The sequence below is a fragment of the Sparus aurata genome, chromosome 22 (assembly GCF_900880675.1).
Source record: "Sparus aurata chromosome 22, fSpaAur1.1, whole genome shotgun sequence".
Lineage (NCBI taxonomy): Eukaryota > Metazoa > Chordata > Actinopteri > Spariformes > Sparidae > Sparus > Sparus aurata.
This window is the reverse complement of record NC_044208.1, coordinates 15724769-15749457: the sequence shown is the minus strand read 5'-3', so window position 1 is coordinate 15749457 and position 24689 is coordinate 15724769. Positions and strand designations below refer to the sequence as shown.

The 24689-nt window shown below is 40.4% G+C and overlaps 2 protein-coding genes across 6 annotated transcripts; one reads left to right on the top strand and one right to left on the bottom strand.

Moving 5' to 3' along the window:
• Positions 1 to 1063: 1063 nt before the first annotated feature.
• taf1a (TATA box binding protein (TBP)-associated factor, RNA polymerase I, A) lies at positions 1064 to 16575 on the bottom strand. 4 transcript variants are annotated; one of them, XM_030405084.1, is made up of 11 exons: positions 16350 to 16570; positions 5964 to 6131; positions 5509 to 5672; positions 5141 to 5254; positions 4844 to 5042; positions 4481 to 4602; positions 4104 to 4262; positions 3789 to 3855; positions 3408 to 3531; positions 2979 to 3133; positions 1064 to 2022 (listed from the first exon to the last, which is right to left on the bottom strand). In XM_030405084.1, exons 1-11 carry the CDS (start codon positions 16360 to 16362, stop codon positions 1976 to 1978), a joined length of 1332 nt encoding a protein of 443 aa, XP_030260944.1. In that variant the 5' UTR covers positions 16363 to 16570; the 3' UTR covers positions 1064 to 1975. The 4 variants fall into 4 exon arrangements, with proteins under 4 accessions (XP_030260944.1, XP_030260946.1, XP_030260945.1 ...); XM_030405086.1 differs by lacking the exon at positions 16350 to 16570 and adding an exon at positions 6678 to 6944; XM_030405085.1 differs by lacking the exon at positions 16350 to 16570 and adding an exon at positions 6750 to 6943.
• On the top strand, positions 8097 to 24657 carry mia3 (MIA SH3 domain ER export factor 3). 2 transcript variants are annotated; one of them, XM_030405076.1, is made up of 28 exons: positions 8097 to 8323; positions 9482 to 9615; positions 9711 to 9797; positions 9923 to 12026; positions 13777 to 14142; positions 14531 to 14661; positions 17488 to 17619; positions 17899 to 17920; positions 18013 to 18101; positions 18209 to 18286; positions 18486 to 18596; positions 18679 to 18750; positions 18844 to 18948; positions 19053 to 19175; positions 19284 to 19371; positions 19479 to 19531; positions 19660 to 19750; positions 19868 to 20006; positions 20170 to 20332; positions 20425 to 20460; positions 20578 to 20645; positions 21316 to 21401; positions 21672 to 21785; positions 22402 to 22464; positions 22550 to 22596; positions 22681 to 22749; positions 23202 to 23586; positions 23754 to 24657. In XM_030405076.1, exons 1-28 carry the CDS (start codon positions 8203 to 8205, stop codon positions 24008 to 24010), a joined length of 5334 nt encoding a protein of 1777 aa, XP_030260936.1. In that variant the 5' UTR covers positions 8097 to 8202; the 3' UTR covers positions 24011 to 24657. The 2 variants fall into 2 exon arrangements, with proteins under 2 accessions (XP_030260936.1, XP_030260937.1); XM_030405077.1 differs by lacking the exon at positions 22681 to 22749 and having other exon boundaries at positions 8099 to 8323.
• Positions 24658 to 24689: the final 32 nt, after the last annotated feature.

Sequence of the window (24689 nt, the reverse complement as noted above, 5' to 3'; positions counted from 1 at the left end):
CCAATTCATGTCAGATCAGACTTCACAGGTGCAATATGTGACTTTTTTGTAACCATTTTAATTATACACTCCGTCGACCATAACCCAAAATACAAGCTGATGCTTTTATGTTTAAATACAAATGTTAACGTGGGGATTTAAAGCAAGTGCTGTTCCATCTATCGAGAGCCCTCGCGCTCTGTTTGTTATAAGCCTGCAGAAAAGTTGCATAGTGCACCATTAAGGTGCGTCTGATGATGTACAAAATTAGAAAATGGGCTTGACCAAGCACACATGGACACTGCAGGAACCAAAGCTGCAAAGTTCTAGTTAAAGTCTTGTTAACAGCCAGGACACCCTGCCACAAACTCCTGCTGCTGCCTCGGGAGGTGACAATGAGCTGATGGCTGCATTTTATAGTGTTGGTGTGTCTTCTTGGATTACAGCTACCTCTGAGGTCGCACTGCTCTCGAGTATGTCTGAAGATGAATCAAGGCCTGAAGCGAGCCAGATGTTCGTTGACAAATTTGGTGTGAAAGAATCAAACTCATCAAAAATGCATAATCTCTTGTGATCTGTTGAGAGACCGCCCAAGATGCTCCTTTGTGGAGTGATGTTCGGTTGGACTACGTTAGGAACTCAAGGCCTGGACGCAGGTGAATCTCTGGGCAGAAAAAAATAAGCTTGAAGGTCTCAAGATGTCCTTGAGGAACAAAACAAACCCCCAGTAGAGCTGCTCCGCGACAGAAGGAGCAGTGCAATGACTGCTTCAACTGCGAGCATCTGTGTAGGTGATTAAAAAAAAAAACTTCGAAAAAGGTCACAACCAGGACACAAAGCAGCGACCAGCTCCTATCTCGATCCTCTTCACTGCTCCCCGAGTTTTGAATTTTCGAACGACATGTGTTGTGTATTCCCAGATCCCTTCTGCAGCTGCTCCTGTGGTCGGGCAAGTGCTTTGGGCTTTGGTTTATGTAATGACTGCAAAGAAACACACACACACACACACACAGCACGGCTGAGCGAGTTGCTGCATGGCCAACATTGTGGCAAGCCGAAACAGAATCATTACAGACACTTTCACTTATTAAATTGGCATGCTGCTGGACGCAAGACTTTATTTCATGCTTCAGTCCAGAGGAGAGCAAGCACAGCGCTGGAAGGCCAACATCCTGAAACATTCTTAGCACGAAAATATAATTTTTTTTCTTTCACAGAAAAGGAATAGATAGATGGCATCAAAATATACAAGGTAAAGGGCACACTGAAATGTTCAAACTCGACAGCGATACATTTAAAAATGTGTGCAAAATATCAGCACAATAAACTGCAGAAACGACGATCTTTTAATGCAGGCGTCTCTCAGATTCTGAGGAAAAGCAAGAATACCTGAGAGAACATCTTACTATTTCGAAGATAACAGCCAAGACCACCTGTCAATGCTCTGTCCCACTTCTGCTCATCGCGCTGCTTAAAAGGTCTGTGTTGATTTTTTTCTCGCGTGACATCAGACTCGACAGAAAGAAAAGCCCTCGGGTTGTGTGTTGTGTACACTCATTTGTGGCCTAAACAACACAGTCAAAGATCAGCTGACATGACTTCCATTAAATTTGTTTACAGAAACCATGAAACCGACGTGAACATTCAGAGCCACACTTAAGCGGTGGTACCCTCCAGACTGAACGCCACTGACTTAACTACAGAACAACAGCGCCACATGGTGGACCCTCCAGTCTGTGCATCCTTATTAAAACTCAGGATGCAACTTACCAAACATGAAGGAACGATTCTTAAAAAAGTACAAAAATATGGAGATTCAGGTTTTATCATGGCATCACATGTAGCTTCATGTATAAAGTGCATTGTTAAAGACTCTATAGAGACTGTTCCTCAGCGCTGGGCCTCTTGTCAGTTGTTTCCTGGTGGAATCTCAGCAGGATCTCCTGATTGTAAGACATAATTTTGATGTTCTCTCCGAGTTCTTCTCTTAATAAGTTCAATCTACAATGGTTTTCTGTCCAGCTGAGTACTTCAGTGTGAGGTCTGTAAGAAGAAAGACATCGATGAACTGTGAAGCAACATTACACTGAAGGTGCGATATGTAAGAAATAGTCGCGTATTGAATACGTGCTACAAAGTAAAGGGCAGCGTATCACCAGAATAACTGCTTACTGCTGCGAAATGTAGCCGTTAACTCGGTTAACTGTGCAGCTAGCCATCCAGACTGGGAGCTCAGAGAAGTATTACAAGACAGGACAGGCTGGGGCTAGCTGGTAGTAGATATGTCTTTATGCAATACATACATATTGTTAAAACTCTTGTTTCTTTATATTCTGTTGATGATTTGGGTTGTTTTTTTTGTTTCATTTTTTGCATATTGCTCCTTTAAGAGCTACATGTTATGCAAGAGGCAAAAAAAATGGATCTCACTACCTTATTAAGTATCCAGTAAGTTTATAAAGATCACCACTGTTGGTTGCTCTGGCTCCAACTACTGATTATTGCCATTCTTGATTAATCTGACTGAGTGATCTGTTCTGTCATAGAGGAGTAAAGAAACCAGAAAATATTCACACTGAAGGGGCTGTAATCAGCATTTTTACTAATTCTTTCCTTCAAAAACTCCTCAAACCAATCATCAAAATAATTGCTGGTTCATTTAATCGTTGACAACTTATCAATCGTTGCAGCTTTATTCATTTCTCTTGAGGAAAAACTAATAAACACAACATTCTGTCATTTTCATTGGATTCCAGAGAACAATAACCATGTGGAGTTTTATCTTCAGGCTTCCCTTTAATCGTAAAAAGCTGAATATCACAAACTACCATTTTTAACACTTTTTTGAAGTGATCTTTCTGAAAATTAGCACGTTATGACTGTTAGCAAAGTAATAGTATTACTCGGCAATGTTGCGTCTCAAAATCTCTGCCGTGTAATTACAGTTAATATCCTGATGTAATTTTATACACTTCTGGATGTTTTCTTCATCTTCTTACCTGGGCAAAGGATTTTTGTCAGTGATGCCTTCACCTCCTTGAGCTCCGGGTTCTCCTCAGAGTCTTGACTGGCGTGGAATCTTGTGAAGTGCAGCGCAGGCCACCAGTCTTTTCTAGCAGCCATTTTTTCAGAGACAACATCCTTCCAGTCCTCTCTGATTTAATACACAAATGTATAGAAAAACAACAATAAATGAGCCATTTTTTCAGAGACAACATCCTTCCAGTCCTCTCTGATTTAATACACAAATGTATAGAAAAACAACAATAAATGAGCCATTTTTTCAGAGACAACATCCTTCCAGTCCTCTCTGATTTAATACACAAATGTATAGAAAAACAACAATAAATGACATATAAAAAAAAAGCTAAAGTGTCCTTTAAGGTGAATCAAAAATAGTTCAGATTTCCCAAACACTGCTTACGTACTGTAATTGTAATTTCTGAATAATGGCTTTTAATCTCTTCCATACATCCACGTTGCCTCTCCAGCAGGCAAAGTCCAGCATTTCCAGAATGACTCCTAATGCTTTCTGAAGGTCACTTTTTTTCTCTGAGGAAAACAAAACACAACAATAATGGACATTATAGAACAGGAAATGTTACACAAATCATGGCTTTGACACATTTAGAGTGTTTTTACCAAAGAAAACAACAAATAAATTTAAATAAAATACAAAAGCCACTGGATGTGTCCAGTTTCAGTCACTTCATCAAATAGAACTCAAATTAAACTTTTTTTCACATGAATTTGAATTTTCATACCAATCAAAACCTGATAAGACTGAACTTTTTGCCACATGCTTTTACCTGACTGAAGAAGGAGAGAGCTGTACTCCAACATCAGCTCATGGCTTGGGACCAACACATGAAGGACCTGCAGTGTAAAGAAGTGAAATTTTAAGGACAGGTTTAACAAAGGTTATATCATAACTTGTACACAGTTTGACATCATTACAGTTTTATATTTGTCTTTAAGATATCAGACATACAGAAACTAAAATACTGTTTACAGTATCATGGCCCATAACCCAAACTAGAAACAAGCAATAACTCAATAATGTGTACAAGCATGAAGAGATACACCTCATTTTTAGCTACAGTGCTTTTAATTAAGAGTTTTACCTTCAGTGCTTTCATCAGTTTCTTGTCTGTAGTATTGTGCCGCTTTAAGTACTGGTACAGGTAGACATGTGCGTTGGGATTGGGTGGGAAAGTGTTGTCATAAGCGTAGTCATTCAGGACTTTTAAAGCCTCATCGTGATCCTCATAGAACTCCAGCATCTGTTAAAATACATCCACAGTTAAACAATAAGAAGAGCAGGGACATTTCACTTGAATTTGGAGTGAAATTAAACAAATAACAAGTCTGACGGAACATTTGACAACATGAAGGACAGAAAGAAAGAAAGATTATTTCTTAAATCCAGAATATGAAACAGTCTGATGATTTCGAGATTAAAATGAAGAGTAGGTATGGCTGGTTGGGACTGAGTGCTTACCTCAACATAACTCAGTATGAAGGGATCCCAAACGCCAGGATTTTTCAAAATCTCCTTTAGATTCACGGAGGCCTGTCTGAAGTAGCTGTGCATGTCTTGGTTGTCACCAGCGTCATGATAATCTGAGAACAGAAGGATTAGTTTACTCTGTGTTTGAGACAAAAATAACACGATTTTTTTAAAATTCAATCCCACAGCTGTGCTTTTAGTCCAAAGTCTTTAAAACTCATTTTTTACATGAGCAGTTACTTTGTCTGACCACTAGGTGGCAGTATGACATCACACAAGAGCTTGAGGCATGTCTGGGTACTGGATATAAATGAATAATAGATGCTTTGGTTGTCAAGAAGCGTCTCATCTTACCAGTTTTGGAGTGTGTGAACTTTTTGTCACACCAGATGATGTAATCAAGTAAACTCCTGTAGGCCTGGATCAGTTTCGTCCTCTGATACTGAGCTGCTGACTCCTTCCCATGCCTCCAACTCTCAGCAACAGAAAGCTGATGCTTTGCATCCTCGATGTGGCCATTAAGCATTAGGTAGAATGAATGTTCCAGACAGATCTACAGACGCAAAGGGACACGTCTCAAATGTGTTTAAGTAATGTAAAGTAATTCAACATGGCAGTGCACTTTGTTGTCAGGTCTACCAGCCAACATACCATCAGGTAATGTTTAACTCCGGAGTGTTTCATTCGTTCATAGATGTTGTTGTAGTCTTCCAGCCTTGAGTTTGGGTGATGGTGAAGGATCTCAGTGCTGATTCTCCAAAAAAGCTGGGGTGGAAGTTGCAAAAAGATATTCAATATCAAGATGATTTATCAGATTGTTTACTAACCAATTTATTCATTAAAAGGACTCAATTAAATTGTTTGCAATCTGTGCAAAGCTATTTTGCCTGGAGTACTGTAAAATGTTAAACATGTGTTTTTAGAAAAAGGGCTTTTGTGGCAGTACTGTAACTGGACCGTTACAGTAAAAATAGTGTCTCTATTCCAGTCTGCATGATACAAAAACAGACCAAATCTACCTCCTTAGACTGCTGAGCTGTGCTATGGCTCGTGTCCTCTAACATTTGTGAGTAACATGGCATGTACTCGGCTGCCTCTTGCCATCTATGATGCAGCATGGCGTCTCTGATTTGCTCCAGACAGGCTCGCATACTCTGGTGAAACCCGGTTTCCTTCAGTGTCTCTAAAGATAAAACACATTTATAACATAAATTGCATTTGTCATAAACATTATTACCTATGGACACAAAGTGATAAAAAATGACAGATGGAACTTTTTTACTTAAACACATAACACAAAGGAACATTTTTAAAAAGGATCCTATAAATTGAGACTATGTTGCACCAAGTTCTCTTGAAAAACGTACAGAGATATAATTATATATCTTCAATAGGTTAATGTAAGCAGATCAGTCCCTCTTCAAAAGGTTCAACATGGAAGCAGAACAATGTATGAAAGTACTGTACAACTCACCTTCACAAATGGGATTAACCAGAGGGAGCTTTGACTTTTTTGTTCCTATTGAAGAGTGGTCATCTGAGGAATCATTGTCATCCTCTAAGTCGTCGAGAGGCCCGAGCTCTTTTTCCAAGTCATCCATTATCAGCCAAAGAGACTCGGCTGAGATAGCTGCCTTTTTTTCTGCAGTGTAAAAAGATATTTGTGTCAGTGTGCAACTTACTAACGAGACTTAAATATTCCCCAGCCTCAAGCACCATAAATCATCGCTGAATGTTTGTTTTAACTATTGCTTAATCTGCTGATTATTGGCTCAATTCATCAATCAATCATTTCAACAATTAAAATGCATAAGGTAGGAAAAAATTTGCAAGAAAGTTCAAGTTGATGTTTTCAGATTGCTTTTCTGTATGACCAACAATCAACTAATCACTTAATCGATGTATGGTTTATAGTGTGGAGTTCATTAAGGTGTAATAGCACATTGACACACAATGAAAGACCAGTGGCAGCATTTTAGTAGTCAGTAAACAGTAACTTAATTCTACATTTGTAAAGGTGTTTTATTTGAGGCTAACTCACGAACTAATAAGCTTTGTTAGCAAAGTTTTGAATAAACGTTCCCACAAACTATCCCTAATAAATTAACTACACCAAGCTGATGTATATTTCGACAGAAAAGTCAAGCTTATCTCCTGTAAAATAAGTGTAACTTAGCTCAGTTCCTACCTGCAGAGGAGTAACGTTACTATGTCACTGGAGGTAAACAATGTGTAGCTGCTATCTAACGGCTAAACTAACCTGCAACGGGAAGCTAACGCCCAAGTCCAATACGCAGTGCCGATTCAGACTGTTCTGTTATTCTTGCGAAAAAAGACAGTTATAATGCTGTTTCTTGTATTGGAGACTAATATGAGGTCCACATGTAGAGAGCTATTCAATACGGTAGCAAAGGAAGTAGAGTGTAAATCTAGACGATTATTGGTTGTTGTGACCGGAAGAGGCGGGGCACATTCTTCTTCTTCTTCTTCTTCTTCTTCTTCTTCTTCTTCTTCCAGATCCCAGAGGCCAGTGCTATCTATCTATCTCTCTATCTATCTAAGTGTGTGCAAAGATTTAATGTAGTACAGACTGAATGTATGGTGAATTCTGGTTTACAAAATCAACATTCTGTTTCATTGTGTTGAAACACAATTGTTTGTTGGCAACAATATATCTTTTAAAGGAGACTATTTACTATTTTCTATTGAATATGATTACATTTGCTGCCCAAAAAAAGTTATTTCTCAGGGTGGATGGATAATATGCCACCTACAATTGCTAGCTGGCACAAACTGATGTTTGAAGTAATACCAATGGAATATCTAACATACAGATTTAAATGTAAAATGGATGATTTTTATTTTTTTTTAAAAAGACACTCTACTTTAGATGTACTGTTTAAAATACTGACAACTATTATGTTGAAAGGAGTGCTGGATGGCAACAAAGAAAATTGGTGGACTGACACTTTTGGGGTGTGAGGTGGAATAGTAATAGTATTTGTTATTCAAATGTATAATTTCTTATTTTGTCTCCTTTCTATTTAGATGTTATTTTGTTGAAAAACTGCCAACTGTAATGGGACTGAGCTTTTCCTTATCCATGTGTGCATGGAGACTGTGATAATGTGGCCGTTGTTTGTTGTGTTGTGGTTATTTGTGTTTATGTTGAAAAGCATAATAAAGATTTCCTGAGAAAAAGACATTTATTTCCTTTCCTTTTACTTTTGTAATTCTACTTTCTACTTTCTCTGGGTGTAAGGCGGAATTATTAAGTATTGTGGGGGTTTTGTTTGTTTGTCTTTTGTTGTTGTTGTTAACAGTAAACATGTTAATCTTCGACTATCTTGAGTCTAAACGAGACATGGGCGCTGGGGATGATTTATGACATTACAATGCACCAGTTTAAATGTAATAAGTGAATAGTCCTCAACATGCTGTTATGTATATAACAAGGAACAGAATTTTTCACTCTCATAAACCCAGTTTTGTGCATAATGCCTGGATGTATGTTGGATTATGGCAGAGTTTCTCTGTCACTGCATCTATCTGACATTGTTTCCCACAGTCCCTTGAAGCAGCCTGATCCCTGCTTCTGTGAAAACCTCTCCGTGCCTACACCCAGCCGGATCTGATCTGCTGACGTGTCGGCTCCTTGTGGCCAGTGCTCATGCTCCAGCAGCTGAACCAAGCCAGTCAACAAAACTGCCAACATGGCAGCAAAACACTTCTACCGACAAGGATTTTTATTACTTTTATTTAATTTTATTTCCACCGCAGCCTTGGAGAAACGTTTCTCCGACTTCAAAAGATGCGCCGATGAGGAGTGCAGCAGTAAGTTTCCAGGCTCGTCGGGACTGTTAGCTCAGCGGGACTTCAGGGATGCTTCTTCCCGTATCCCGACACTACAGCTAGCCATAAACTGCGCCTTATCTCTTGACCTGTTGCCAGTCGATATTTGCTATCTATAAAGCCTCCGGGAGTTGTTGTGAGGCTGTTAAGCAGTTTGCTGCTTATTAAACTCACGGGGGGCTAACATTAACGTTAGTCTTTTACCTGGGAAGGTTATTCGCTCAGACGCAGCCAGTGTTGGCTGGTTGCCTGGCAGCTCCGGCCTGCCTCAATGGATCGATAGTGAAGCAGCTAATGCTAGCAGCTAGCTAATTAGCCACCGGCCGGCTTGTTGGGTAAAATCTCTGCTAGCGCCTGAATAAACAATAGTTAACATTTAGCTAACAAAGTACAAGCCTCGCTAGCTCTATTGCTAAGCAACACTGGCTTTGGTTGTGACTTCTCACCTTTATGCTAAAGCTACTCAGCGCAAACTAACCTCCCTCTGGGCAGCAATTACCTAAAATATGATGTTAGCTTTAGGCGAGAAACAGATGGAGGAATGATACTGTCGTACTTTTAACACAGGGTAATGTTCCAGGTTGCTTTGTCAGAGAAAAGACAAACACTGGACAAGCCCGGGGGGATTGTTACAGCTGTTGTGACCTAAAATATCCTGGAAGTGTTCACAACAAAACAAAAGGCTTGTGGAGGTGATGAGAAACAGTTTTATCATTAAGACATATCATCAAGGAAAGCTGGTTGTAAGTCATAACACCATAAAGATTAGACTGATTAACATAGTAAACAAAGGAGCGGCTAGATTAGTTATTTTGCTATTCATTCCTGTTTAATGGAGAGATGTTTTTAACCAGCTTAGGATGACTTAAACAAGGAAATTTGCGTTTTAAAAGCTACCCGGACATGCCACTTAAACAATGCCTGTAGGTACCTCTTTCCTTGTTTGTGACTATGCTGGTTTTCTGGCTGTTACATTAAACCTCCTGCATCTCTATTTCCGTTTTGTCTGGATTGGTCGTGGAAAAGCATCTTCCTATTTGACATTTGGCTTTCTTGAAATAAGCAGAACGAGAGAAATATCAATTTGATTAAGCATACCTTTCTGAAATGGTGCTGATGCTTGATATTTTGCCTTAACAGTGCTTCTGTGTCGGGGAAAAGCTGTGGCAGATTTCTCAGGACCAGACTGTCGGTTCCTGTCCTTCAAGAAATCTGAAACTATCTATGTGTACTACAAATTGTCAGGCAGAAGGACCGACATGTGGGCCGGAAGTGTAAGTATGCTATGGTTATTTTTTAATCAGAAGTCGAAACATCTTCAGGCTGTTTTTTTATACTCAACATGTTCTCTTCTTGTATTTGTCGACAGGTTGGGAGTGTCTTTGGCTATTTCCCAAAGGATCTTCTTGCAGTGAACCACATTTATACTGACAAAGAACATGAAATTCCAGCAGAGGTATAAACATCTGTTGCTGACTCACTGAATGAATTAATCAAAATGCAGTCTGTATACAATGGGGCTTTTAAACTATCAACATAATAACAAAACTTGTTTTACAAATACATTTTTTGTCTTTTCAGGAAACAGATTTCGTCTGTTTTGACACTGGCTTTGATAGGTTTAACAACTATGACATAGATTTACTCTTAGGCTCCTCAGTGCAGGAGGATGATAGTGAAAATAAGGGAACATCTGACCAAAGCCAAGTGTCGGAGAATGCACAGGAAGAAACACAGCCATCAGAGGATGAAGCAGCCGACAGTGAAACACAAACCAAGCTTCATGATAGCTCTGAGGATCTTGATAAAGTCCCAGATGATCAAAGTGCCTCTTTAACTGAACCTGAAGTTGAAACTGAATCACCTTTTACAGAAAACGTAGAGACCGAAGCAGCTACTGAAAGAGCTGCAGAAGACACAGAAGTTGTGCAAGAAAACCAAGACGAGTCTGTTCTTGAAAATGTTTTGTCAGAAACGAGTAAAACCAAAGATATGCCTGCAAAATCTGAAGCAAAATCTCTGGCCAAAGTTGATGTTGTTTCAGAAAATGACCCAGTCTCGGTTTCTGAAGAAGTTAAAATCCCTGAGTTAAAAACTACACTTGGAACAACTTTTGATGCCGTCACCACAGATGAAGACATCACCAAGAATGTAACCCCATATGAAGAGGAGGAAAGCGAATATGTGGACGATCCTCCCGAAGAAGACGTCAATGTTGTAGTTGGAACTCCGCTGCTGCCTTTCTCTGAAGAAAAACCGAATACTCCAGCATCTGATCCCCTCAAAGAGCATCAGAGTCCTCCAACAACAGCTGAGCATAAACCAGAGACCGCAGAGGAGAAGAACATGTGGACAACATTTGGAGATGCTGTCTTTGCAGTTGTAACTGGGGGAGAGACTACAGCGCATGATATGAGCTCAGAGGAAGACGACGACGAGGAAGAAGAAGCTGCTTTAAAAACCACTCAGCATTTTGAGGAAGCAAAGAAAGACATGGACAAACTTGTATCAATAGAATCACCAAAAGATCCAGAGAAGGAAGAGCCAGTTCGTCAAGATCCTCCTTTCAACTTTGTACAGACAGATAATGAAGAAGCCAACAGTGACTCTGAGGCTGATGGAGAAGTGATCAGACCTGAGGACACTTGGGATGAAACCTTGAAACCCACAGAGGAAAGTACAATACCAGTAGATCTAGTATCACAAGAGGATACTTCTGCTGTTCTTGAGGCTCAACAGTCAGATGTTAAAACAGCAGATGAACCTTTTGAGCACGAAGAGGAGGAGGAGGAAGTGTTCAAAGATTCAGAGGACAACCATGATGCCGCAGGTATACAGGACAGTCACTTTGCAAAGGAGCAGCATGAGGATTTCGACAGTGAATTGGCAGAAAACGAAACGGCCACCGATCAAGAATTGGCTGGTATGGAAACTGAAACACATCTGGACCCATTCGCTAAAGAGATTTCAGATGTCAACAGTGATGAAAAGACAACAGACGACCGCCTACCTAATCAGACACATGACCATTTAGTCACAGATTTAGAGAGTAATAATAGTCAACCAGAATTGCCTGTGGAGGAACCAGAGATTCATGAGGAACTTCCAACAGAGGAGTTCGAACAAGTGAAAGATACAGAGAAAGAGGAGGAGAAGGAAGAATTACTTGATGATGAAAATGCACTTTTTTCCTCACAATCAAATGACACAGACTCTGCTGAACTCTCACCTGAAGATACGCTGCCCACTGTGTCGACTCCAGAGCCAGAGTACAGCGATAGCGTGTTGAGACTCACAATTCTTCGAGATCACTTCACGGAGGAGAAAATGGAGCGGATCCAGAAGCTTCTGGGTCTTGTGAATCTCTTCAGAGTGGAAGCCATGTTCTCTGACTTGGACATAGAAATGCAGGCCACCCGCCTGTCACACACCGGTACCACGCAAGACATTGAAAATGCACTTGAGGGCATCCTGGAAGCCTCTGAGAACACTATCCTGGACGAGATTGAGAAGATGCTGGATGGCCAGGGCACGAAACACCATTATAACCAACATATGGAAACAGATGAGGAGACTGAAATACTGGATGACTTCCAGGAGCTCGCATTCAGCCTGCGACAGAAGTATTCAACAGCCAGTGACAGCACGCCTTTGGCAACGGAGAAAGCCTCATCTGTTGACCAAGGTAGCTTTGATTTTATTATTTTCATTTGAGTATCTGGTATAGATAAGGCTTGTAGGATTGCCTTCCTTGTGATTGGTAGAGTCGGGCCTTACCACTGAATATTCTGTTTTAGATACTAATAGGGGCTTTTCACAGACAAGTACAGCCTACTGCATCAGCTTATGATTCGCAGATGAAGTGAATGCAGAATTTGATACTGAGGTACAGCAGATATGCCGCCCTGAATTGTCCTTTCAGACACTGTTAGGACGAGTATCTTGTTTCTGGATATATCCAGATTGTTGTTAAAAGCGATTGTAGTTCTCACCTGGTATCAGGACATGTCTCAAGTGACATTTATCGCGTTTCCGTTTTACTGCAGGCAAGGAAAACTGCAAAAAAAAAAAACATATTTTTGCCTGGCCGTACAATAAGAGAGGATCCATTCACCAGCTATTTGATACCTCACCTTTTTTTAACCCTGGAAATATTGTCCTAGTTGTTTTTCATGATTCAGGTTACACCTAGCGATCTGCAGATTATTTCAAAGTTATCATATGATGCTCATTTTCAGGTTTAAACTTTTATTTTGGATATCTACTGTAAAATGTTTACTTGCTTTAATATTCAAAAATCACATTATTTTTCATAAGCTATCCATTGCTACAGTCCAATTCAGTGTCTGTCTCTTGAAGGCCCCCAACCCAAAAAGCCTAGTCTGTTCTGATTGGTCAGCTCTCACGGGCCTGAACAGGCTACATCTATCAGCTCTGCAGGTGTTTTATTTGGCTGAGGGTGTTGACAGTATAGTTTTGACATCACAACATTATTGATGTCCTAATGGCTCATTTAAGGCACAGTTTCCACATACAGCTGTGTGCATTTCTCTGTGGATTGAGAGTTTTGAAACTTTCACAGTATTTATATATCACCAAGACCTAATCAAAAAAGGATGAAAACGCACTTCCTACACTATATGGCCTTTTTATTGGTTAATCAATATGACCCAAAATGGTAATCGCAGTTTCCCAGCCAAGCACTGCCCATTTTGTTTCAACAGTGTAAAACCAGAGACTCTTCTTTTATCATCATAAATGATAAAACAAGCATTAAATCCTTTAATTTAAGAAGGTGGAACCATCAAATGTTTGATATTTTTGCTCAATATGACTGAAACAATTCATCAATTAGGGAGATAGTTGGTAATTAATTTTCTTTGGATCTACTAATGATTTACTCAACTAATGCTACTAGCAGCTCTATTCGTAATCACTTCAACTCTACTCTCTTCACTTGTCTTTCAGGCTCTGTGGGTTCTGCAGAGTTAAATAAGTTGACTATCAGTTTGGTAGCAAGTATGTCACCGAGCTATTTGATCCAACAGTATCGTGCTTTGGCTGACCCCTCGCCTGCATCAGCCAAAATGCAATTGAGTAGTGTGTACACATACACACACACACAGGATTTAAAATAGTTTGATTGCTGTTGATGACTGCACTAGCCCTACATTGCAGTGTTTACTCTCACATTAAAGAGTTAAACTGACCTCCCACTAGACAAACACTGCACTAATTACTAAGCCATGGACCACACCTGCAGTCATTAGATCAAATATGTTTAATCAAAACCAGAGCTCAAATAAAGTAAAAAAATAAATCTATCAGGACTCCAATCCTTTATGATAAGAAACGTTTTGGAGAGACCTGGAAATGTACCTTCTTGACTGATCCCTAATTGCCCTAATTTAATTTTATTGTTGTTGTTGTTGTAGATGAACATGAATTAAACATTAAAGATGACACGCCCCACATTGTTGAAGAAGGAAAGGTGGACGCCATCCCTGAGGTTGAGAGTGACAACAACCTCACAGTAACAGATCACAAGGAAAGCCAAGCAGAGACGAACGAGGAGCAGATAGTTTTGGATGAGCAGATAGTTTTGGATGAGCAGATAGTTTTGGATGAGGTACACGGTGGACCGGATGTCAGTGTGAAGGAGGATGGCAGACACTTTAATAAAAACAAAGACAGTCAGCCAAGCTTCAGTGCATCAGAGGAGATGCAGAAAGTCCCTCAAGCCACCCTGGAAAATCCCTTGGACATGGGCCTTGGTGTTGAGGTTGATCCCTCACCTTCAGGTGAGTAAGCTAAATGACTTAACATTTTAATCTTTAAAGATTGCTGGACTGGAGTACTGTTCCTTCCAAGCCCTCATCTTATATTTGACATTTGTATTTAAAAAATCATCATTATTTTTGGCCTGTTGTGAGCTCATTGAACATGGTATACAGTAGAATGTATAGCACAAGTAGGTTCAAAAGTTCTTTTGGTCAGCTGTAAAGGTCCACTGCCTTTGGATTTATCACGTTAAAGTCATATATGAGTCTAGTCCTGTCCTTGTTCCTGGTTTTGATTGTTGTTGATAATCACATGACACTTATTTCCAATGCATTGGATGAAAAACGTGTCACTTCCTCTCTCCATAGCACACATGAACTGACTAACTTGTCAATTGTGTTCAACCAGGCTCTGTGGACACCATGGAACCAGTGCCTGAAATTCAAGAGGAAGAAGTGGGATTATTTTCAAATGGAGTTGTTTACATGGGCTGCATCCTTTCAATGGTGGAGAGTAAAATTACAGAATGGACCATTGAGGTAGGTCAAAGAATCATAAGCTACTGTGCAAGCAAGCTTTATCTGCTAAAGTGATTCACCAGTTGATTTGGTGTGAGAGGCTCGTGCTTATGACAGCACTGAAAGTTAGTTGACGTAGTTAGCTAGCCCCTTGTTTGTGGGTGTAGTTCAGTTGAAAGAAAATTGTTTCTACATGAAACTGCTTACAGCAAAGTCTGTGCATTATCACGAGTGACCAGGTAAAGATTTCTGAAAAGAGATGCTGCTGTTCAGTGTGTCGAGTGTTTTTTTTTTGTTTTGTTTTTTGAGTAAAACAAGCCGGGTGTCATTTAGTCCCATTATATTCAAGAAAAGACAGACATCTTGAAGGTCAGTATCTCAAAAACTTAGTTACTCACACCAAAACAATCTGGATGGATAAATAGCATTACAGGTCTGCCTTATATTGAATCTGGGCAGTGCAGGATGTGACGCTCAGAACTGTATTTGCTGGTTTGTAGTTTATTAAAAGGACCAACCACACACACACACACACACACACACACCTTTTGCTATTGATCATAGCTGCAACCTTCTTGTGTTGTCAGATGTTTTATCTGCCCCGTCACTCACATAGCATGGAAGTGAAAAGGAGGCAAAAATTCCCTACTGTTAATTTTCTGCAAATTTGACTGTGCCTGAATGCTGCAAACACATTAGAAATGTGACAAAGTTCCCCATTTAAAAAAAAAAAAAAAAAAAAGGTTGAGGAAGCCAAACATCTGGTCCAATTTCAATATGCTCACCTCATTTTATAGGTGTCTATCATGTACTGGCATAATGAGAATGAGATGAAGAACACACCCTCAGATATACATGTTCACTAATAACTGTCTTATTTTTTGTGAAGCTTTTTGAGCTCTTGCATTCTCCTGCATTCATACAATAAGTCAGTAACTACAGCGATTCAGTTCAGATTTCCGATTGTCCCTGAACGCCCCGCGGCCCTCCCCCTGTCTTGTTGACTGTCGTGGTGTAGGCTGAAGTTCAACACAGCCGGTGCTGAGCTGGCTACTAGCACAACCCGGCGGGCCGTATTGTGGCATGGAAAGGCAGATATCTATCATAAGACACAGTCGTAAGATTAACTCTATGCTGTCACGTTAATTTAGCTTCCTAAGCGCTTTTTGTACTTCAATTGTTGTCCTCATATGAACCTCCAGCTCAGCTAACATCTCCGGCTCACCGCCTGATTTCCAGATAGTGAATGATACGACGAGTCATCTGTAATTTCTGTTAGCCAGCTGTTGTTGCCAAGTCCCACTCAGCAACTGTCTAGACTGTCTATCGTTGTTGTGGTTCTTAAGGACGTGATTTCTTATATTTCAGACCGTATTGCCTTTAACGCTAACAGCTAACGTAAGCCTTACCGTATACTTAACTTAGAGGATAGGTAACGGTGACGTGCTATCGAGCTAATATCTGTCAAACTAGCATACTCGAGCTAGTTCCGCTCTTGTTTCAAAGGCTGACATGGAGAGTGATACAATACCCCGACCTGTAATGGAACCGGATCATGTTTACGTGTTTTTTCTCAAGCAGCTGCAACATGTAAGTGAAAAAAATAGCTGGTCTGAGTCCTATGTGTAGTGTTTGTTGTGCTAGCTTGGCCTGCTTACGTGTTATTGAGCATATGGCTGATGGACATCACCCGAACGTTATTTACTCACCAAACGGCCGCATGCAGAAGATGTTGCGCCTTATATGTTGACAAAAGATCTTGTAACTTCCACATGAGTCTTTTAATATCTTCTTTTCTGTTTAGATGAGAGTTTAAATGCTCTTAAACACAGTATGATTACAGTCTTGCCCATCTCCATTGCTATATTGGAAATTATAAACATTTAAAATGCAGCTGATTGGAAAGGCTGAAGAGAGCATGTTAAATCCTCGACACAATGTGTGCTAGTGATTAATTTGTAATCCCTTCATTTCATTACAGCCATAGAGTGTGTTTGTTCCTGTCTGAATGGCCTCATGCTCAGTTCAAAGGTTACTTTGTGGCTGGTGCAATAAGCAGAACTCTCCTCAGTTCAGCTGGACAATAATGAAGTGGTCACACCATGCTCCATTTTGGCTGTTGATATGGAATTGATTTAAGTGGAAAATAAACCCCACCTGTGGTCTAAATGATCGCTGTTTTAATTGGAAGTAGGAAGTGGGTGTATTAGAAATTGGTTTCCTGTCCCAGTGATGTACCTTAACAGTAATCGCTAATACCCTCTATAGTAATGGTGTCATGATTCAATTTGGCTTTGAAAATTTAATAATATGTGACCAGTCATTGGGAACAAACAAAAACGAAGAGAAAAAACACTAGATGCCAGAAGGGTACAACAACAACATGTCGATCAACTTTCCATTTTTTAAATTGCATTCGTGACACTACCTGAAATACTTATGGTGTAAGGACATTGCTTGCTACTGTGCCTGGTTTTATTATCATTGTATGTTAATGCTCTGATATCTTGACGAGCTTTCTTCTCAGTGCTGTGTGAATGGAGCAAGAGATCAGTCATTACTCATTTATTTTGTTTTTCATCACATTTACATTAATGAACACAGAGTCTCTAAGGGAAAAGGTAAATATTAGAAGTTGTCAAGAGGTCTAACCTCATGTAGGTTCACTGGAGCGTCTAACTGAACAAATATTGATTCTGTCTCTATTCTTAGTCTTTTAGTCATAATGTTCAGATTGAAATCACAGTAAGAAGGGCAACGATGATATTTCTCCCCTCATTTATTGCATTTCTTACTGCTGACCATGTCTTTGATCGCTGTTGAATATTGTTGTTTGTGTGCCGTCAGATTATCTCACAACTCCCAGAAGAGTGGAGGCCAGGGGAAACCTTGTATGGCTGTCCTTGGCAAGCTGTTGTCATCACCACTTTGGTTGGAGTAGTGACCTTCACCCTCTTCTTCTGGAGGACCGTGTTGGCAGTGAGTGTTGTACTGTTGCTGCTCTCATCTCTGCTCAAATTATGTGTTATCAAGTGTCAACAACAAAAAAAAACAAAAATATAAAAATAGATTTAATTTGGTTAGATTGTGAAGATGTCATCAACCTTTTATTAAATGTGTCACTGTTTGATTCCTTACACGTTAAAGCTATATTACTACTTGATGATCATGCTGCTACAAACTGTATTGATCAGACATCAAACTGATCTCAACTAATCCACTCATTTGTTTCTTTATCTGTTTTCCAAACGTTTTCAGGTGAAGAAGAGAGAATACCTTGGTGAGTCTTGGTTGTTTTTTCATTTTGCATTACATTATTTCAGAAATTCAGAAGCATACAGTCTCAAAGATTTTGTACTTTTGTCGTCACAGTGGATGAAAAAAAGCTAGCAGAGCAAATTCAGGTACTCAAAAAAGAGAAGAATGATGCGGTCACCAAAATGTCTGAGCTCCAGAAACAGGTGAGCTTCAAAAAAAAGGTGATCAAGTATCTATAAATTACTTCTGGTTAAAGTGAGTGTTTTGATATCTGAGTTTTTTTTAAATATTTTTTTTCTCGATTTCAAAGGCTGAAAAACTAAAAGAAAGTCAAAAACAGTCAAAAGAAAAAGTTAGTACTACAATGAAAAGGATACAAGACCTTGAGGTGAGCACTAAGGATTGTTTTTGTCTTTGTGTATTTAGTGTGTGTGTGTGTGTGTGTGTGTGTGTGTGTGTGAGGAAGTGTCCCTACTGTATCTGTAAATTGCTTAATGATGTTTTGTGTCATTTGGTCATCAATTTAAAATGGCTTCTCATTTTGTCAACAAACTGTCAGTGAAATTTCTCTTATTTCCTCTTTGCAGAGTAAAGTTTTGGAGGCAGAGACACTGAACAATAACATGACAGAGGAAAAGAACAAATATGTGAAACAACTTGAAGAGGAGAGGACAAACTGTCTGCAAAATGAAACCAGGGTAACTAATATTTTTTAACTTCCTGCCATAGCTTCAAGCGTCAGTCTTAGATTTGTGATGCCTGACTGTTTTTTATTAACAGATTGAGAAATTGGAGAAGTCAAATGAGAAGCTACAGCTCAGCAGGAAAAAGATTCAGGAAGCGCTCGCTAAGGTACGAGTCGTTGCATAATCCTCCCGCACATTGCGAGATTTCATGAAGCTTCCGGTTTCAGCTTTTCTTATTAACTGCATGTCTTTATCACAGACTACTGTCCTCCTGGATGAGGCCAAGATACGGGAGGATGCCCGAAACGTTCAGCACAAATGTCTTGAGAAAGATTATGCAGCACTAAAAGAAGAAAATAAAACTGTAAGACAACATGTAGACTGAATCTAAAATCATGATCTGATGAATAGCAAAATTCTACATACTGTTATCCTGAGGCACTCTCATGACTTTTCCTGTTCTTACAGCTAAAGGTCAATATCAAGGGCTGGGAGGACAAACACAAGGAGCTGAACGAGCAGATTAAAGTCTATCAAAAGGCCCAGAAAGAGTTGGAGGACTCTGTGGTGCTCAAAGATCACAACGTGGAGGTCAGGGTTGTCTTTCTTTTGAAAACTACCACCACAATGTTTCATGGTTGTACATATTAGTTGCATCAAATAATTAACTAACCCCCACATTAAAATGTCTTCTGGCAGGTGCTGTCTGAACTCCTGGCAGACCTCGACGCTTGTGATTCCCAAAAGGGTGACAACAAAGTTTTAGCCAATGGAGAAGTTGCACCTGGTGAGTCTGTTACTGACTTCAGCATCAGTGCTTTTGTTGTCAGTTGCAGTTTGAATGATGTTCAGCATCCTACCAAGTGATTAACAGACTCTCAATGTCTTTTTCAGACAAGAAGACAGCCATAAAGAACCGGATCAAACAGATGATGGATGTTTCTCGGGTGAGATGTCAAGATAACAAAGCTCACTGTAGTTACAACTGGAAGGAAAATATTAATACTGATATTTTGTACGTCTTAATCTGATTTTACTTGAATGAGTTTCTTTTATTTTAAATGTTCCAAACCAGGTCCAGACCACTCTCTCTGTGGTTGAAGAGGAGCGTGACCGCTTCATGAGCAAGCTGCTCAACGAAGAAAAGACTAGAAAGTCACTGGAAGGTTTGTTGGTTATGTTTCTTTTGATTAAATGTTTTTTAACAGAAGTGCATTAACAAGAAGCCTCTGTATGTCTTTCATCCTGCCTCTCTCTAATCACACCATTACACTTTGAAACAGAGCAACACCAGGAACTGGAGCACGCAATCGCAACCCTCAAAAGCGAGAAGAGCCATGTTGAAAACCAGTTCAAAATCCTTCAGCAGAAAAATGAAATCATGGTTGAAATGTATCAGCAGAAGGAAAACGCCTTGCAGCAGTAAGTGGAGCCATGACAGCTGATCAACACTTTTTTAAGTGTTGATCAGCTATACTGCTTTAGCATTATTCAGTCAAACATCTCCGGATTAAAATCATGTGTCTTTGGAAGTGTAGAAGATGTGTTGACTATCGTTCAAAGAGTTGTTTCTGCGGCTTCACAGGAGATTAACCAAGGAGGAGTTGGAGCGACGCAGCAAAGAGAGTATGCTTACTGAGGTGGGAGGAAAAGCTGTCGAAGCTGAGGAGCAGGTTAAACTCTTAAGGCAACGTATTAATGAAATGGAGGAGCAGATGAAGAAAACGGAGGAAGTCTATAAAGAACAGGTAGAGACTCAGAATAAATACGTATTCATTTTTAGATGAGCAAGTAAAAGAAAATTCTTGACTGAATGTTTTTGTTTGCTTGCTTTTTTTAGATAAAAGAACAGGAAAACAAAACTCACTCAAACTGGGTATGTTACACAGATTGAGATCATTTATGTACTAGTGCCACTTTGCTTTGAATAGATGTGTCTCTCAGTTCAATAATAAGATTCTACCTGCACATTAAGTTTTCATTCTGTCTCCAGGTAAATGCTCGTAATGCAGAGCGAGCTCTCAACCAAGAGAAACTCGAAGCATCAAAGCTCCGTGAGAAGTAAGTGTGGGATAAATTACAGAAAATGTTTGTTTGTTTTTCTTAAGTGTGAAGGTTTCCGGATAGTAAAGCAGAAATTTAAAGGATAAGTCCACCAGTTTTACACAGGAAACTGCGTATAATCTGATAAATTGCCTCCAGTGACTCCAGTGCCTCTGTCACTTTATGGTTAAGTTGTGTTTTGGGTACCAGGTTTTGAAAGGAGAAAGAAGTTGTTAAATTGTCCATACCTGGTCTAACAGTACTTTTTTTATACCTGGTGCCTACATTACCCACAATGCAGTTTAGCTACTGAGTGACATCACTGGATGAAATTTATCAGATTACATGCTGCATTCTCTGGAGCCAAAAAAATTATATTCATACCTGCAGTAGTACTTCCCAAGACATGTAAACACTTCAATGTATCAAATGGGTGGACTTGACCTTTAAGCAAAATCCTTTTTTTTTTTCCAGCTCCTTAATTGTGAGCATTTTCTCTGTAATCTCATTGTAAATGCAGTATGGTTTGGTTCATGGTGGCTGGTTGGACAAAAGGAGCAGTTTGATGGGGTCACTTTGGGCTCTGGGGGATTTAATGACAAAACACTCAGCAGATTAATCAATAATGAAAATAAAAGTTAGCTTGCACCACTTGTTTTCATCCAACCTGTTTTCTTTCCATTAACAGACTGGCTGTACTGACCTCCCAACTGAACGAGCGCCGCGCTCCTCTCTTCAGACCGAACTCCGGACAAAATGCAGGCCCTCGCCATGGTAACCAGCCTACAACTCCTGTCTGTTATTGTCTTTTATTTTTGATAATTCTTATCCACCAGAGCTTTAAGCAGAAGAAGTTGTTGTCCTGCATCCTGCATTTCCTTTTTCCCGTAGTTTGTTTTTGCTAAATGAAAAGGAGGTTGTTGTGGTTGTACATTTGTCATTTCGAAGTGAGAGCCTGGAAGGAGGAGCTCTGCTTTTCACCAATTGTTGTGTATTATCAGCTGCTTGTTTTCCTTCTGTAAATGGATGGTCTGATCATAACAGGTGATTCATATGGTCCCTCTCCTGTGAGTGGGGGTGCACCCTCCCCTCCACTAATGATAGAGGGTCCCAGGCGCCCTCCCTCTGCCCCAGTGGGCCGAAGAATTGACCCGTATGGTGAGTCCCAGCGGATTACTTCACCTTCTCTGATCACCGCTGTTGGACACCGTCCTTCTGCTGCAACCTGGTGTCCTCCACTCTCTCCTCTTACGCATCTGACTTCCTTTTTCCATTCAGCCCTTTCACCTTCTCGAGTTCTTCCTTTTATTTCTTCCCAGTGTGTCTTACATCTTCCTGGTTCCCTTTGTCTTCAACTCCCGTTTTCCTGCTCTTGTTTCTTTCAGTTGAATCATTTAGAAATGTCTGTATTGTGGAGGATCTTTTCTTGTGTTGCTGTTCAAATCTGCTTCATTTTTTTGTTCTTTGAAGCCCCTAAAAACATGTTTTCTCATTCAACTGCTTAGTCTAAGCATGTTCTGATGAAGCAGATAAGCCAAATTTTAAGTGGTTGGATTTTTCTTTTCTTTTCAAAGGTTTTCAGGAGCTTTGAACTCATCCAGAACATTTTGTTCTTCTTAGATTGTCCTTGAGTAGAGATGACCATTTTTTTCCCTTTTTATTTCCCTTTTCGTTTCCTCTGCATTTCTGTCTTACATATGTGTCTTTCCTGGAAAAGTGATACAGTCTTGAGAGATGTTCTCCTTCATTGTGTCTTGTTCTCTTCTCCCCTCAGGTCCACGACCTCCATCAGACCCACATGGTCGTTACCCTGACAACAAACACATGTCTGGGATGGGTATGTCTTCTTCAGTCTCTGTTTTCTGAAGAGTTCACCTTTCCTTTTTAAACACTCCAACACTGTGCTGTTTCTCCTCTTTCAGACATGATGGGCCCCCGTAGCTCCTCACCTGCCAACATTGACGGATCTGTAAGTGTTTCTCTATCATGATCCGACTTATTTTTATACTTTCCTACCTACATATCCGTTATATATGTCCTTGCTCTAAAACAGACACAAGCAGTAGATCCACAGATAAAAGCAGAGGCACAGGCTGAGGCCTCCACAGAGAGTCCAGAGCCAGTGAGTATAGAAGCTGATCAGCCCAGGTGTGAAGGTGTATGCCAGCACCCCCTCTTCCCTAAAGCTGCATCTGGGAAGGGATTCGAGGTGTTTTGAGGTGTTTTTGCTTCACTGGGGAAGACTTAACTTTTTGGGCTGAGTGTGTGGTTTCACCTGTCCTCACAGCACTGAACGGGTCTAAACTTAAGATGAAAGGTTTCTTGGAAATTTTTAGGAACTGTGAATGTTGCAAGTATGTGTGTCAGAAGTTAAATAAATGTGAGTGGTTTGTTTGTTTTTCATCCAAATAATCATGGTGTGTGGTTACTGGTCATGTGATTGAGCCCTGGCAAAATGCACTTTTTGCTGGGAGTAAACTGGTTTGTGGATCTTCACTGCATGGTTGATATTTTAATCTATCACTCACAGGACCAACACATTCCCTTTTTTTAAACTTCATCTGTCTTATTCAGGGCCCTGGATCCTTCCTAGTATCTCCGATCAGGGACTCGCCAGGCCCCATGCTCCAAGGACCTCCACCCGGCCCCGGGCCCCATGACCAGCTCCCCCCTTCTGGACCCCATGGCCGTCTGCCACCTCCTGGACCTTACAGACCGCCACGACCCGGCCTCTATCACCTCCCGCCTGGTCCTCATGGGCCTCCACTTCCAGCCAACGGACACCCAGGCATGCCCCTGCCTGGACCAATGGGAGGAGAGTTTGGGCCTCGACCTGCCAACGGACATGCCTTCCACCCCAGGCCAGGCCCTGGACATGTCATTGATCCTCGGGGTCCACCACCGCCACACTTCCGTCCCCCTCCGCCTCATCACTTTGGACCGATGCCTCCACCGCACGGTGCGTTCTGCTCTTTCTTTCCAGCACATCATCACACCACTGAGTAGTGCTGGTTAGTTTGAGTGTTAAGACCCAAGTATAGGCTAAGTTATCTATTTTTGCTGTTTTTTCAGCCCGTCTCTCCCCATCATGTCATTAATATTTCTCTTCTCAATTGTTCTGTCCAGGTATCCGTGGACCTCTGGGGCCACGTCCACCCATCCCTCCTGACATGCGCTACGCAGGACCACTTGACCACAGGGGCCCACCTATGAACCTGCCTCCAGGTGGCCCTCCCCATCCTGCACATGGTGATGCTTACGGTCAGCCTTCTCACGATGCCCTCCAGAACTCAGCAGGAGCTCACAGCGGCCCTGGACAGGACCTGCATGTGAAGCAGGAGGCCCCTCAGGACTCAGCGAGGCCAGCCATGGTCAAGCCTTAAAGATGCCACCAGCTATGGCAGAGGACTTGAACTTACCCCAAACGCATCACATTAACAACCAAGATCCAGAGGAATAGGTCATGATTATTTCAGTTATAAAAGAAAAGCCGCAAATTATGTTTATTTAAAAAAAAAAAAAAAACATGGTCCTTAATTAAAGCATCATCAATAATTGTGTCTGAATGAATATGAGTTAAAGAGGGTTACCACTTTTCTAAACTGCTTATTGTGCAATAATAATTCATTATAAGCCAGAGGATTTTAATTTCCGTTGATCTTTTAAAAAATATATAGCAATGATTTTTAAGGGGCAAATTTTTTAATGTCATTTCCTGTGGAAATTATTTTAAAAAAGGAGAAACAGGAGGGAGTTTTAGCTTCTAGCATTTCAGGAATACCATCACTTCCCAAAGCTGTGGCTTTAGAACCGACTGTAAAGCAAAATGTGTAATTTGATGGCCAGATGTATAACTTATTTTACTATGTTGGTAGAACTTTTAATAATAAAGAATGTAAAAGCTGTCAGTGTTATGTTATCAACTGGGTGCAGTTCACAAGATGCTTTTCACACAGGCTCTATTTTTCAACATGTTTCTTAAGACCTTTTAAAAATAAAAATAAGGCATACATCTGTGCTCATACATAAACTTCAGTTCTGCGCATGATCATCATTGAGTTT